General features: G+C 38.7%; 1 protein-coding gene across 1 annotated transcript in view; it reads left to right on the forward strand.

Annotated features, from left to right (window-relative positions):
- The window catches only part of LOC138642420 (dynein axonemal heavy chain 5-like), a 546,381-nt gene that overhangs the window by 149,777 nt on the left and 380,801 nt on the right, over positions 1–15,803 (forward strand). The window contains exons 26-34 of the mRNA XM_069730567.1: positions 1,150–1,242; positions 3,635–3,832; positions 5,677–5,757; positions 7,016–7,420; positions 7,514–7,632; positions 7,919–8,055; positions 9,340–9,502; positions 10,827–10,938; positions 14,483–14,611. Coding sequence (XP_069586668.1) covers positions 1,150–1,242; positions 3,635–3,832; positions 5,677–5,757; positions 7,016–7,420; positions 7,514–7,632; positions 7,919–8,055; positions 9,340–9,502; positions 10,827–10,938; positions 14,483–14,611 — 1,437 coding nt within the window. The remainder of the gene's footprint in view (positions 1–1,149; positions 1,243–3,634; positions 3,833–5,676; positions 5,758–7,015; positions 7,421–7,513; positions 7,633–7,918; positions 8,056–9,339; positions 9,503–10,826; positions 10,939–14,482; positions 14,612–15,803) is intronic.

The raw sequence follows: 15,803 nt of genomic DNA on the forward strand, positions 1-15,803 counted from the left end.
GTCAGTGAAGAGATTTGCAGAGGGGGGAAGTGGAGGAGTAGCGAGGAGAGAGATGAATTATTCGGGCAGCAGAGTTAAGGATGGACCAGAGAGGTGCGAGAGTGTTAGTAGGGAGGCCACAGAAAAAGATGTTGCAGTAGTCGAGGTGGGAGATGATGTGGCCATTAACAAGCATTTTAATAGATTGAGGGTTGAGGAAAGGACGGATCCTGGAGATATTTTTGAGCTGGAGACGACAGAAGGTGGAATGAGCTTGGATGTGCGGTTTGAAGGACAGGGCAGAGTCAAGGGTTATTCAGAGGCAGCGGACTTCTGGTATGGGGGAAAGCGTGATGTAATTTATTGTTAATAAACACCAGGGGGCATTTATCATGGAATTTGCACCAAAATGTGGGTGCCAACCCTTGCTATATCATTAAGATGTGTACTACCTTATAGTATACCCTGATATTAGCGTGCTTTACCCCACAATTGGTGGTCTTGTATTTATTTCTATGAACCTACATAGTGGGCCCCAAGAATGATTTTCTCTAATGGGCCCAAGAAACTCCAGTTCGACACTGATTGCAGGTGACTTTCCAATGACACTACTATTTATTTCACTTCCCAGGGATACTGGTATTGCAATAAGCATGTCAGTATAGATATATATATATATTTATATAAATGTAGTGTAAGTGAAACTCAGGGGTACACTTTTTAATATGGGTTTGGGACAGTTTTGGAACAAAATCATAAAGGTGAATTTATTTGGTAAGAAATTCTTTTCAGAGTTTCTGTCGTAGAAATGTCATTCTCTTTCTATGTGAAATGTTTTAAAGTATTATATATAACTTTGATACAATGTAGTCAAAGGGCAGTTCAGAGCATAGCTTCAATTGTAGCATTCTTCTCGAGGGAAGTTGTTGGATCTGCTCATTTCAACTTCAATAGGTTATAAACTACTTATTAGTTGGGAAAAATATATATTATCCCACGTATATGGATGAATGTTACTGCTTAGCAAATAAGCAAAGGCATCTGCCACCACTGCCTGCCTGAAGCCGATGGTTATGGAAAACTACAGTTTAAATGGCCGTTTCCTGTAATAGGGCAATCCACATCTAAACTCTATGTTCAGCTTACCAATGCTATTTCATTCTGTTTCAGAGTGCTGTGAACAAAGCCATAAATATTGTATTGTCAGCAGCCAAGGACATTCCTCTGTGGAATTTTGCGGATCTACATCACAAACAGCAACAGGTAGTGTAGAGTGTATTTGAGCCATTGTGGATGTGTATTCAGGCTGATTGACTGTGACAGGCCGGCTGTTATGATTCGGGTTTTCTTATGCTCATGAGAGGTAAAATTAAATACAACAGAGCCCACAACGATGAGAACTTCCATGTAGTGGTTTAACAAATTACCTATTAGACTTTGATGTTCTCTTATTTAAATCACTACGGACTGCCACTATCTGCCCTATCAAAAAATGTGGGGTGCTGTGTAAGAGGAGTAGGGCTAATGACAAATTTACTAGAATTTACACCAGAAATTAAGGGCATGATTTCAGCTTGTGACTCAAGGTCAGCCAAAATATGTCTCAAAGTGACACTGTCAGCAGGTTTTTTTGCACCTCATCTAAGAGCAGAGTAATTTTGGGTTAGAGGCCATGTTTCTTCTTTTTTGTCATTGGGTTGCTTGCTGTAGTTTTGATAAAAGTGTTTTTATTAACAGTAGATTATCACTAAGAGGATTATTATACCTGCAACAATGTAATTTTTGATATTTATGAGCTCTGTATGTCCATTCCCCACCCCCACAACTAATTGGCAGATTTCTGCCTACACACAGTGTACACAAAAAGCTGCCAATCAGTGATGTGGACTGGGTTACACAGAGCTCAGCATCCAGAGTACTACTAGATCGCAGCACATATAACAGTGATTTTATCCAAACTACATCATGCAATCCAGTAGGTGATACATCTCGGGAATCAGGGTCTCTGCTCCTATATTATGCTGCTCTCAGATAGGACAGAAAAACCTGGTGACAGATTCCCTTTGACAAATGCTGTGGGTGTTTGTTTTTTGTTATAAATTTGGTGTCTGTAGGCTTCCTAAGACTAGCATATGAAATGTCAGTTTTACTGCATTCCTCCCAATATATATTTTTAGATACATCTACCTTTGGAGGTTCCTGCACTAAACATAAGTTATCAATCTAACCTTTTACAGTCCTAACCTTTTCACTATATAGCATGTACAACTATACAAAAAGTGGAGCAAATAATGGGACAGCAACTACTAGTGTGCAGAGCTGCTGGAATGAGTGTTTCCCACTTTGGACCTGACACAATAATGGAACACATAGTTGCCCATTCATCTAAATGGATGCCATGCTACATTACTTTAATGTATTCGATAATATTTACTGTATTTTGTGGACTATAAGACGCATCGGACCATAAGACGCACCTAGGTTTTAGAGCAGCAAAATAGAAAAAGAAATAGAAGTAAGAAATGTGGTCAATTCTGTTCTAATATCCCCCATCCTGGTGTACATATATATATATATATATATATATATATATATATATATCCCCAATCTAGGTATACATAGCCCCCTCAACCCTATCCTGGTATGACCCCTCATCAATAATATTTCCCATGACTACAGCTGGTTATGGAGAAAGTCTATATTGTAGCAATATCTAATTGTGTCTCAATCTTTCCGTAGCAGTGTTGCAGTTGCAAAAAATATCTCAATTGATCATCGGAAGACCTTTGTGTCTGTTGCCTGTTCCTCCATGTATTCTGCAATTAAACTTGCGGAAAAGAGTTGATTTTCTGTATTTTGCAGATTTTTTATTTTTATCACCTTGTTGTGTTTGTACCAAGCAAACTTCATTCGAGTTTTTGCTTTAGACTTTTTATTATATTCTCAGTATTCCCAATCATGCGGCAATGACGAGGTGTCCTGGTTTGGTCTTCTCAATCATTTGCGTCCACGGAGCTTTTCTAGTTTGCCATTGTTAACACTTGTCCTGTCATGCTCACAGGTAAAGTAGGGGCCATTTCTTTCCTAGCAAGGACCTACTGCGTCTTTCCATTCTCATTACATCACGCTGCAGAGGATTCTGACTTGAAATACAAATTCTATTTTAATTGGTAAAGTAAAGGGAATGTTAAATATGTGAAAAAACTTAAATGACTATTCCATTAAGTCTACTTTATAAGAATTAATCTAAAATAATATTCAAAGGAATTAAGCCACATGGTGATGGCTTTGCATAATCTATGGCAATTATTTCATTTTCTGTGCGGAAAGGAATTTATTCAGTCCGTAATTTAGCATTTTTCAATTAGTCATTTTGTTCAGCAAACTGTGTACTTCCCAATTAAGTTCTGATTTATTTCCTATCACGTTAATTTTCACTAGAAGGGCATTGACACAGCATCGAGTGTGTGTGCTGGTTTTCCTATGATGAGCTGCACTTTATGTGAAGAAAAAAGTAATTTCTGAATCATTTTAAGGAAAAGAGTAAAAAAAGGACATTTTTAGTATATTGGAGAATCAAATGCCTTGTTGATTTATTAGGATAGTGATTCTATGGATTGGGATGAACTGTTTTACTGTTTCACTCACTTTTTAGTTGGAGCAAAATGCTGCTAGAGAAATGGGCGATGAACTTACCAAGATGGTGGTGCTGAAACCATTGGATAAGCAAATCACTGAACATAAAGATGTGAGCAAAGTTGTATCGAACCTCAGTTCTATTGTCCTGCTGCTTAAAACGGATGCTACTGATGTTCTGAACAGTTTTACTACATTTTCTGGGATCTGGAATCAGGTAAGACACTTCTACGTGAGGAACATCATTAAAAGTAACATCCACCCAAATCACATTATTTGCCTAAAAACTAGGATGTCATGAAGCAATTATACTGCTTGGTACTGACCTGTTGTCCAGTACAGTATTTTTCCAAGAAGTTGAACAAATTGCATTTACTTAAGTCCATTCCACAATATATTACTCAACACAATAATTTAATGTCGATTTACAATTCTGTTTTTACAATGTAGGCAAAAAACTCATAGCCAAAATAGTGATACCTGATGAATAGTTCTTTAATACTGCACTCATAACAATCTAAGGGCTGATACATAGCCATGAGGGAAAAATCATGGCTTTTTGGCCCCTTTTAATTTTTCCTAGGCTTAGTCATTGTTTTCAAGGAACTATGGTTATGCAAGGTGGCGCCATGTGGCTGCATGCAAGGTGGCTCCATATGGCTGCATACAAGGTGGTGCCATATTGCTGCATGCAAGGTGGGACCATATGGCTGCATGCAAAATCATGGCTTTTTGGCCCCTTTTCATTTTTCCTAGGCTTAGAGTCATTGTTTTCAAGGAAGTATGGTTATGCAAGGTGGCGCCATATGGCTACATGCATGGTGGGGCCATATGGCTACATGCATGGTGGGGCCATATGGCTACATGCATGGTGGGGCCATATGGCTGCATGCAATGTGGGGTCATATGGCTGCATGCAATGTGGTGCCATATGGCTGCATGCAACGTGGCGCCATATGGCTGTATGCAAGGTGGATACAGGTTTGCTGTCTCTTGCCCTGTAGGTTCAATAACCATATGGATAATGAATCCTTTTTTTTGTGAGGGTCTTCTCAATAGCGTATTGTCCTTTGGTTTTAATCACTTTCCCCTCTTCCTTAATGCTCAAACAGACAGTTCACTCTGTCTTCTTTTAACTGGAAACCGCTGTCATTCTTTATAATATTCTAGTAATTTGGTCTTTGCTGAAGAGAACATGAAAAAGCATTAGCACTTTGGCTTTTTTTTAAAGGGATATCATCCCCCACACTATTTATATGCACATGTGGCTATTTTAAAGACAAGTCCAGAAATACCTTTTATATGGCCAGTCCGTTCCTCCATTATTAAGAAATGAGTGTTTGATATACAAATGACTATGGTAATTCTGAAGCCTCCGCCACTCCAGCTCTATTCCTTGCCCGTTGCTGCCTCCTCCTGCTTTACTGACAGTCTATATGCTGTGTGAATACAGGAAAGGGACCATTACTCAAGCAGTAGGTGACTGTGGCACTGGACGGGGAATAGCACTGAAGTGATAGAGGCTTTAGATCTATAGCCAAATTTATTATCAGTTCAAAGTCTGATTTCTCTGTAATGGAGAAACAGATTGGCTATGCAAAGGTATTGCTGAACTTTGTCTTTGAACAAACTACATGCACATATAAATAAGCTGTGGTGTGAAATCCCGCTGACAGGTTCCCTTTAAAAACCACAATTAATTTTGATGATTTTAAAAGAAAAATACAGTGCCAGCTATAAGTGCCTCTTCTTGTATTGTACCATAACATGCCCAAGTAATGTAATCATGGTTTCTAAATAATGCAAATACCATTGTCAAATTGATAAAATAAGAAATATTATTTGCCTAAATCATGTGATATACTAACTCAAGGTGCCAAGGCCATTAGCGCCAGTGCCACTCCTTTCTGTAGATGCTTCCTATATGACCACACAAGTTGCACACCTCTAAGGATGTCGCGGGGAACCTATATCTTCATTCATAGGCGTTGTGATCACTGATCTACTACTAGTTTTGTAAATCTCTCTGAGTGTCATAATAAATCCTTTTTCTTTTCATAGGATGTTGATGAAAAAGTGAAGGAATTCCTAGACACCAACCCAGTAATGTCTGAATTTAGAAGTCAACTGAATTATTATTCGGTAAGCAAAATATGAGTTACTAAAAGGAGGCCCGATGCTATTGCATCGGGAGGGTGGTAAGGTCGTGATGGGGGCAGGCTTTGCAGCGTTGAGAATCTCTCCCTCATGTGCTCACCCACATATCCACTCTCTCTTTCCCCATGTGCTGACTTCTCCCGTCTGTGTTCTCTTCTTTGACCTGTCTACCCCATGTGCTATTCCCCTGTCTCTCTCCTTCCTGTAATGTGTCCTCCCCTCAAATACAATACTGACATTACAGCAGGAGTTCGCAGAGGATACATTGTGTGAGGTAAAATATTAGTTAAAAACAGTCAGTGAAATATTTTACCTCCCAAAATTAATCCTCTGTGATCCCCTGCTGTAAAGTCAGTATTGTCTTTTGCTTTCTCCCCTGCCCAGGAGATGTGGCATGCTCCGTATACACTCAGACACAGTCAATTTTTAAAATGAACTTTCATTGGTGGGAAAACCCCTTTAATGTGACCGGCTTCCTCTGTCTGAAGACACGTCGCGCATCTGCCGCCGGGATCAGCCGAATGATTCACTGCATCTGTGCACAGTAAATCAGACTGCTGCCATCTTTGTGCCGACAGATAGCGGCAATCACATTAAAACTGCGTATGCGCTCCTCCTGTACAACGATGGCGGCAGTCAGTGAATCATTTCGGCTGATCTTGGAGGTGGCGTGTTCACGACTGTGTTCCACTGGTGGTCCTGCGTAAGATGCTGCGTGATAGTGAGTGTGTGAGTGTGTGTGTGTGTTTGTGTGTGTGGTGCGTACAGCATATAGAGTGTGTTGCGACGGTGTTTTCCGCTGGTGGTACCGCACAATAGGTTGGTACCAGCAGCAGTTTCCATATTGCGACACCATCACTTGGGCGTCCCAATATGGCATTCGGTGAACTTCCTCCGCTTGGAATTCTGGGATACGGTGACATCTCGAAAGAACAGGAAATGAAAACATTACGAGGCAATTAAATAAATAGATGTAGTCCATTTCCAATATCTTGGTCTTCACGGAATAAGCTAATATGAAGCATTGGAGTTAATCTAATGACATATTCCAGTGATCTGTGGCCACTGCATGGGAGCGGGAGTACCGCTTCTTACCCGTTGTTGTGGTATGATGCTTATGTGACACTGCGACAAGCCTGGTAATCAAAAGATGAACCACTGATGCTGTCAGGTAAAGGTGATCCTCCCGATCTCGTGCAGTGGCGTGGCTAGTGGAATTTTATATTTTATATTTTTTTTACAGCAATTGGAAACCCAAATTAATGAACTCCCAGGGCACTGCATTGTAGGATCTGTTGACTTTTTCACTGATTGTCTGAAAATGGCATTAGTCCAAGAGTGCCGCAGGTGGAAGAGAGCTATCGGTTCAGCTTTAAATAAAAAAGCTGCTATGGACATGGATGAGATCTATTCATTTATTGATAATCTCAGTAAAAGATTGAACAGACCAATCAATGATCTTGATGATGTTCGTGGAGCAATGGATGCCTTAAAAGAAATCAGAGAGTCAGAAATTAAAATTGACATGATGATTGGACCAATTGAAGAGTCGCATAGCCTTCTGGTAAAATATGATCTCCTGTTTCAAGACGGTAATTCTGAGCGTGTAGACGGATTAGCATATGCTTGGAAGAACTTGAACACACAGGTCTGTACACCATGCTTTTTAAATGTGAGATAAATTATAAAGCCAAGATTCCTTCTATTGGTCTTTTTAATTATTTAATGCCCTTTTTGTCAGGTGGTGCAAACCCAGAATTTACTTATTAAAGTGCAACCAGAGATGAAAACAGATTTACTGGACGGTGTCAAGAAATTCCAAGTTGATGCTGCAGAGTTTTACAAAGACTATGATTTTTCGTAAGTAAAGATGCAGATCATTGCCTCTTGGTTTGTCGAGCGTTACTGAACCGCTAGTGGTCCGTTTTAAAGCATATTTTATTCATTACATATGGCATCAGATTATTTGCTAGGTCTTCATTTAACCAACATGGTGTCTTTAAATTTTTTAATTCTCTGAAATCGAATGAGCTCTGCGGCGCTTTTATTGCTTTGGTAGAAATAGCTGTTCAAACAATGTTGGACGTATTTAATCCATAACTCATAGACTATTTTATTAATGTACTTGTACATTTTTTCTTCATAGCGGTCCCGGAGTAGAAGGGATTCCTCCTCGGGAAGCGAGTGACAGATTACAAGTATTTCAGGCCAAATTTGATGAATTGTGGAGGAAATATATTACTTTTTCTGGAGGAGAAGAACTCTTTGGTCTCCCAGTAACAGGTAAACCGTACATTTAAAATAACATCATGTTTAGGTTTTAAAGAACTGCTAACCTTGAAGCTATGAGAAATCTGTTAAATATTCCTGATCCTACATATCACGATATATACAGTTGTTAATAGGCTCATAACCAAGATGCTCATAGGAATCAAGGGCTACATAAGCAACCTGGAATGGCTCTGAAAGTGGGTTGTCCTGCATTAATGTTCGCAGCAGCATAAGTAAAATTCAATTTACAGGAGAAACAAGCAAAGGTTGAATAGAAGTGAATTGTAGTTAATTGATGTTCCAAAAATTGATTAAAAACCCTTTACAAGTCCATGTAATCTTTAATGCCTCCTAAAAAATAATTGTTGTTGGCAGCATATCTCACCATGTTAATATGAGATAGCATTCCAAAAATATAAAAACTGTCAGAAAATGACCTATTGTTTAAGTTTTTGTGTTACATGTATTTTTAAAAAAGCCTATTTTTAATATCATGATCTTTATAAAAAAAATAAAAAAATTAGTAATCTTACAGCTTTCTTTGACCACTGGGAATTTTTTAGGCTCATACTTCCTGTCCTTTCAGGAAGAGTTTACAGGAGTTTTTTGATCCGTAGAGGCAGGATTATAATGACTGGGTAGGTAATACCTCTTTACTGAGATAATAACACAGGATCCACCAGTCACAATAGGTGATTTCACAGCTGACCTCCCTTCACAAGGACCTTTCCATAGGCTCATTAGTTACTTTAATACAAACACAATAATTATAATAGCAATAATTCATATATAAATAACGCATACACAATAATATATATTTAATACAAAATATAAAAATATATGATTGGGATCTGTTCATTGTGGCAATTTACATGTGTTGTTTCCTGAAAAACTCTAAAAAAGGTTTGGGAACTGTTCATTGTGGCAATTTACATGTGTTGTTTCCTGAAACAACTTTAATAAATCCCTAGCATTTAGTGTTAAAATGAAAAGATTTCTGTTAATTATTTTAATACACCTTGTACTATGTATAAAAAAACCCCCGAAACCATTGCCAAAATAAAAAAAATACATTTAGCACAGAAAAACTGATTTGTTCAGGTTATTTTCTGATGATAGCATCTTTAAGTCTCTATGCATCTTTTATGCACATTAGATTGTACACTCCATCGATGCATGAATCCATGTGGATAAATATATTATCCTTTCAGACTGGAGTATTTGCTGTTAGCGTTTTTTAAATTGTTTTAATAATTCTCAATACATGTTTTTTTCCTGTTGCTTACTACTTTTTAGAATACTCCGAGCTGCAAAGAATTAAACGGGAGCTATCTTTGCTGCAGAAGCTGTATGGTCTTTACAATGCAGTTATAGAAAATATCAATGGATATTATGAGATCTTGTGGAGTGATTTGGATATTGAAAAGATCAACAGTGAACTTTTGGACTTCCAAAATCGGTGTGTGTTTTTTGTCACCGCTTCTATTGATCTGAATTATTTTGTGGAAAAGTGAGGAATAAGTTGTAATGACAAAGCAGGCTATGGCGTGTCTGTTAGCATCATTGCCTTTGCGCCTGTGTTTTTGCCTAGTTTTGTGTGTTTTGTGCCTTTTCTTTGTTTGCAACCAAATTATTATTTTATTTGTGCCTTTTCTGAAGTCTATTTTATATGTACTCGCCTGTGTTTTTTTTTTCTGCTTTGTGGGTGGAGTCTGGGAATTCCAGAGGTTTTAGGGCTTGTGCAGACAACCATATTTTCGGTCTGCGTGCAATGCGATGAAAATCTTGGACCAATGTTATTCTATGGGGCCGTGAGCCTGTCTAATTGCAGCATGACCATGTTTGATCAGATTTGGCCATGCAAGTCAATGAGGCCATTGAAAAACATCTGATTGCACTGGGATGTTATCTGAGTGCAGTCCGATATGCACGGAATGACAGAATGGAGAAGATGGAGAGATTTTTTTCCCCACCTTCTCCTCATCCGTGAAAATCTGATCACATTATGATCACACTCTGACCGAACTCTGATTAGAGTTTTATGAAAGTGTGATAATCATATTCAGCCTGGTTCTATTCAGTGGGAGAAATTACGGTGGTGTGGCCCTAGCCGTAGCCTGATTAATCAATTGCGACATTTTAAAAAGCTGCAAAATTTGGCACAATTTTACCCCAATCTCCCCCTGGTGTATTTTCAAGTATGACAGTATTTTGACCCAATTTTTGAAAGTTGTTGCTCCAAACTGAGCAAGAACAGTTCAAGACAGGAAAAAAGCCCATTTATGACTTTGTCCCAAATTCATGAATTGAATGCGTCATTTTGACGAATTTGGTGCCAAAAATGGAAACTAATACGACAATATAAAACACATGACTTAAGAAAAGCTGCAAATTTTGAAACGGGACTAGACTGTTTTACTACAGCCTTGTCTGTTGGTCCATATACAGAATACAGACAAACAACTCAGGATGTCTCGGGTTTTGTTAGAAAAATATCTTAAGTAATGTTGAATAATATGACATTGCCTTTGATCAGATTATTAATTTTTTATTCTTGCCTCCAACTGTACAAGAACAAAGGATGTTTCCTTCATCATTTTCTTCTCCAAATAAAAAGCTTTTGTTGGAGGCACTCTTTTATTTTGGCTCTCTTGTATTTTGTTGTTTTTAACAACTTCGTCTTTTACATGATTTTGCAAATAAACATGTTAACGCTGTGCTTGCTGTAATTTACAGTTTTTGGTAAGCACAGTCATACATAATATTTTCCTCCTATATTTCAGAATTCGGAAGCTGCCAAAAGCATTGAAGGAATGGCAAGCATTTAATGACTTAAAGACCAAGATTGATGACTTCAGCGAGAGCTGCCCTCTACTTGAAATGATGTCAAACAAAGTATGAAATTCATTCTCCTTCCAAATTGTGCTAGAAAATGTAATAGGCGCAGAGAATTTTGGACAAAGATGCTAATAATATTTTTTACCATAAGAAAACACCTTTATCTGCTCATTATTTACTGCCAGTCACTAATTGTATACTTACAGGTGTGTCTCACAAAATAAGAATATCATCAAAAAGTTAATTTATTTCAGTTCTTCAATACAAAAAATGAAACTCATACAGTACGGACCAAAAGTTTGGACACACCTTCTCATTTAAAGATTTTTCTGTATTTTCATGACTATGAAAATTGTACATTCACACTGAAGGCATCAAAACTATGACTTAACACATGTGGCATTATATATTTAACAATAAAGTGTGAAACAACTGAAATTATGTCTTATATTCTAGGTTCTTCAAAGTAGCCACCTTTTGCTTTGATGACTGCTTTGCACACTCTTGGCATTCTCTTGATGAGCTTCAAGAGGTAGTCACCGGGACTGGTTTTCACTTCACAGGTGTGCCCTGTCAGGTTTAATAAGTGGGATTTGTTACCTTATAAATGGGTTTGGGACCATCAGTTGTGTTGTGCAGAAGTCTGGTGGATACACAGCTCATAGTCCTACTGAGTAGACTGTTAGGCTAGGTTCACATTACATTAGTGCAATCCATTTAGCGGATATGCTAACGAATTGCGCTAACGCAATGTCCTAAAAGGGATTGCGTTCGGCAATCCCACTAGCGCAGATGCCCGATCTGCGCTAGCGAGGAATGGACCCTGAACGTTGCAAGCAGCGTTCAAGGTCCGTCCGAAACTAACGGCACATCGCAGATGCATGCCAAAAATGGCATACGTTTGCGATGCGTTAGGGATCCGTTAGCACATTGCAGTCAATGGGTGCGCTAACGGATCTGTTACATAGCGTTAATTGCGACAATTGCGCCATGTAATGAGTCCGTTAGCGGACACCCAGTAACGCAATGTGAACCTAGCCTTAGTTGTTTTTTTCTTGACATGATACAAATTCTAAGTAAAGAAAAACGAGTGGCCATCATTACTTTAAGAAATGAAGGTCAGTCAGTCCGAAAAATTGGGCAAACTTTGAAAGTGTCCCCAAGTGCAGTTGCAAAAACCATCAAGCGCTACAAAGAAACTGGCTCACATGAGAACTGCCCCAGGAAAGGACGACCAAGAGTCACCTCTGCTTCTGAGGATACATTTATCCGATTCACCAGCCTCAGAAATCGCAGGTTAACAGCAGCTCAGATTAGAGACCAGGTCAATGCCTCACAGAGTTCTAGCAGCAGACACATCTCTACAACAACTGTTAAGAGGACACTTTGTGCAGCAGGCCTTCATCGTAAAATAGCTGCTAGGAAACCACTGCTAATGACAAGCAACAAGCAGAAGAGACTTTTTTTGGGCTAAAGAACACAAGGAATGGACATTAGACCAGTGGAAATCTGTGCTTTAGTCTGATGAGTCCAAATTTGAGATCTTTGGTTCCAACCACCGTGTCTTTGTGTGATGCAGAAAAGGTGAACGGATGGACTCTGCATGCCTGGTTCCCACCATGAAGTATGGAGGAGGAGGTGTGATGGTGTGGGGGTGCTTTGCTGGTGACACTGCTGGGGATTTATTCAAAATTGAAGGCATACTGAACCAGCATGGCTACCATAGCATTTTGCAGCGGCATGCTATTCCATCTGGTTTGTGTTTAGTTGGACCATCATTTATTTTTCAACAGGACAATGACCCCAAACACACCTCCAGGCTTTGTAAGGGCTATTTGACCAAGAAGGAGAGTGAGGGGGTGCTACGCCAGATGACCTGGCCTCCACAGTCACCAGAGCTGTATGAAATCGAGATGGTTTGGGGTGAGCTGGACTGCAGAGTGAAGGCAAAAGGGCCAACAAGTGCTAAGCATCTCTGGGAACTCCTTCAAGATTGTTGGAAGACCATTGCCGGCGACTACCTCTTGAAGCTCATCAAGAGAATGCCAAGAGTGTGCAAAGCAGTCATCAAAGCAAGAGGTGGCTACTTTGAAGAACCTAGAATATAAGACATAATTTCAGTTGTTTCACACTTTTTTGTTAAGTATATAATTCCACATGTGTTAATTCATAGTTTTGATGCCTTTAGTGTGAATGTACAATTTTTATAGTCATGAAAATACAGGAAAATCTTTAAATGAGAAGGTGTGTCCAAACTTTTGGTCTGTACTGTATATTATATAGAGTCATTACAAACAGAGTGATCTATTTCATGTGTTTATGTCTGTTAATGTTGATGATTATGGCTTACAGCCAATGAAAACACAAAAGCCATTATCTCAGTAAATTAGAGATAATTGAAGAATTGAAGAACTGAAATAAATTAACTTTTTGATGAGATTCTAATTTTGTGAGAAGCACCTTTTAAACTAGTGGCGTAACTAGAGTCTGGTGGGCCCCAATGCAAGATTTGGACCTGTCCCCCCTACATCCTGATTATATGTTGAGATACACATGTCCTCCATCCTGGTATATACTGTATATCCTTCATCCCGGTATATGTCACTTATCGTGGGCCCCATCCCGGTGCATATATATATATATATATATATATTCACCATCCTTCTATTTGTCCCCCATACTGCCACTCTTCTTTAATGCATAGCAAAAAATAAACCATTATACTCACCAGAGGCTACATAGAAGTCATGGGGCCTCATAGCAGAAGTAGAAAGTACTATCCATAGTCCTCCATATAATATAATGCACAGCCCAAATCATCCATGTAGTATAATGCACAGCCCAAATCATCCATGTAGTATAATGCACAGCCCAAATCATCCATGTACTATAATGCACAGCCCAAATCATCCATGTAGTACAATGCACAGCCCAAATCATTCATGTAGTATAATGCACAGCCCAAATCATCCATGTAGTATAATGCACAGCCCAAATCATCCAAGTAGTATAGTGCACAGCCCAAATCATCCATGTAGTATAATGCACAGCCCATAGTCATCCATTTCGTATAATGCACAGCCCATAGTCATCCATTTCGTATAATGCACAGCCCATAGTCATCCATTTCGTATAATGCACAGCCCATAGTCATCCATTACGTATAATGCACAGCCCTTAGTCATCCTTGTTGTATAATGCATAGCATGCTTCTTTTTTTAAGTGTTACATTTTGTGCAGTTCAGATGCATTATTATTTCATTTTTGTTCACTTTTTAGAAGCCATGACATGTTAAAAGTGTGCTGGGGTTTGTGTTTTATCCCTAAGTTGCAGAATTTTTGATACATTTTCTCCATTGACTTAAATGGGACAAAGAAGAAAAACACAAGGAAAAACCATATGTGTAAACTGTTACCAAGCATTACATTGTCTCTTTCACTGGAGTTTTAAATGGTTTACTATGCCATGGGTTTTACAATGTAATGGCAAACTAGCAAAACGACATAGTAATCTAAATACATCCAATGTGTGTTGTTCTGTGTAATATACCGTAATTCGCTACTGTTTATATGGAATTTCCTGCTGTTTTTCTTTCTCCAGGCAATGATGAAGAGACACTGGGACAGAATATCACAACTTACTGGCCACACTTTTGATGTGGAGTCAGAAAGCTTTTCCTTAAAGAACATAATGGAAGCATCCTTGTTAAATTACAAAGAAGATATTGAGGTTAGTGCCAAGATTACACTTTACCAGCATAAGAAAAAAGTTTACCAATAAACTTTCATTAAATTTTTACGTTTTCACCCTTAAAGGGGTTGTCCACGACTAGGGCAACCTCTTCTTCAATGTTTGGCCCCGATAAAATAAAAAAGCCTATACTCACCTTCTGTGCTGGTGCCGTTCCGTCGTTGTTAGCACTTGCGGTCCCTGAGCTCTCATACGGTGTTGTGACACGTGGTGCCTAGTGCCCAATCAGCGCTGGCGTCACTGTCTTTGCTTTCGTAAGGATTGAACATGAAACCAATGTTATTCATTTAGATGGTTCAGATGACTGTTTTTTTTTTTCACACAAACTGAATTTCTCAGCTAAAAAAAATTGATGAAAAATCATCCGTTTTTCTTCTGGATGAAAATCGTCTGATTTTTTTATACGTTCTTGTGAACTTCGCTTCATACTTCTAATTCATCCTTGTTAGGCTCTCAGGGGCCATCCATATCTATAGCACAGTTTCTAGAAATGTGTTATGATTTGACATTCCCTAATCATTTATGTGGCAGCAGATATTCCAATTATTTTTCCAGTCTCAACTTCAGCAAATTATTGCATAAGTCTCCAATCAGTGAACAATTCATTGAGATAACCTATGGTTAATCATCATTTTTCAACACTGTAACATAAATCTAAACTTTTCTTTCCAATCTTTTAGTTCCCAAAGGTTTGATTTGTTCTGTTAAAGGAACCATTGTCATTAGTAATTACAAAAATTAAGTGTATTACCATTATGTGTACCCAGTATCATAGCTTGTTGTGTAAGTTACACTCATTAGTATCCTTAGTTCATTGCTTCTGAAACACTTGCCTCTAAGTATCCAACTTGGAGAGATTTAATGACCCTTGTTTACTACATATTTGCTGTACACCAATTAGCTTGAAAGGTGGCAATAAGAACATTGATTATCTCATTACAATGGCACTTATCAAGGGCTGAAATCTCCAGATGTTACACCTCTCATACACCGTCATCTCTGTACTCCTTCTGTATTACTTCCCATCCCATGCAACGCTCAGCCTTTGGTATCGAATGAGCTATTGCCTAACCCACACTCTCATGATTGAATTCTCCTTCCAATCGGTCAGTATACAGTGTGCAAGCTTCAAATCCACTGTTCAGCGCATGGGTCCTACAAATCCAATATA

This window comes from Ranitomeya imitator, chromosome 6 (assembly GCF_032444005.1).
Source record: "Ranitomeya imitator isolate aRanImi1 chromosome 6, aRanImi1.pri, whole genome shotgun sequence".
Lineage (NCBI taxonomy): Eukaryota > Metazoa > Chordata > Amphibia > Anura > Dendrobatidae > Ranitomeya > Ranitomeya imitator.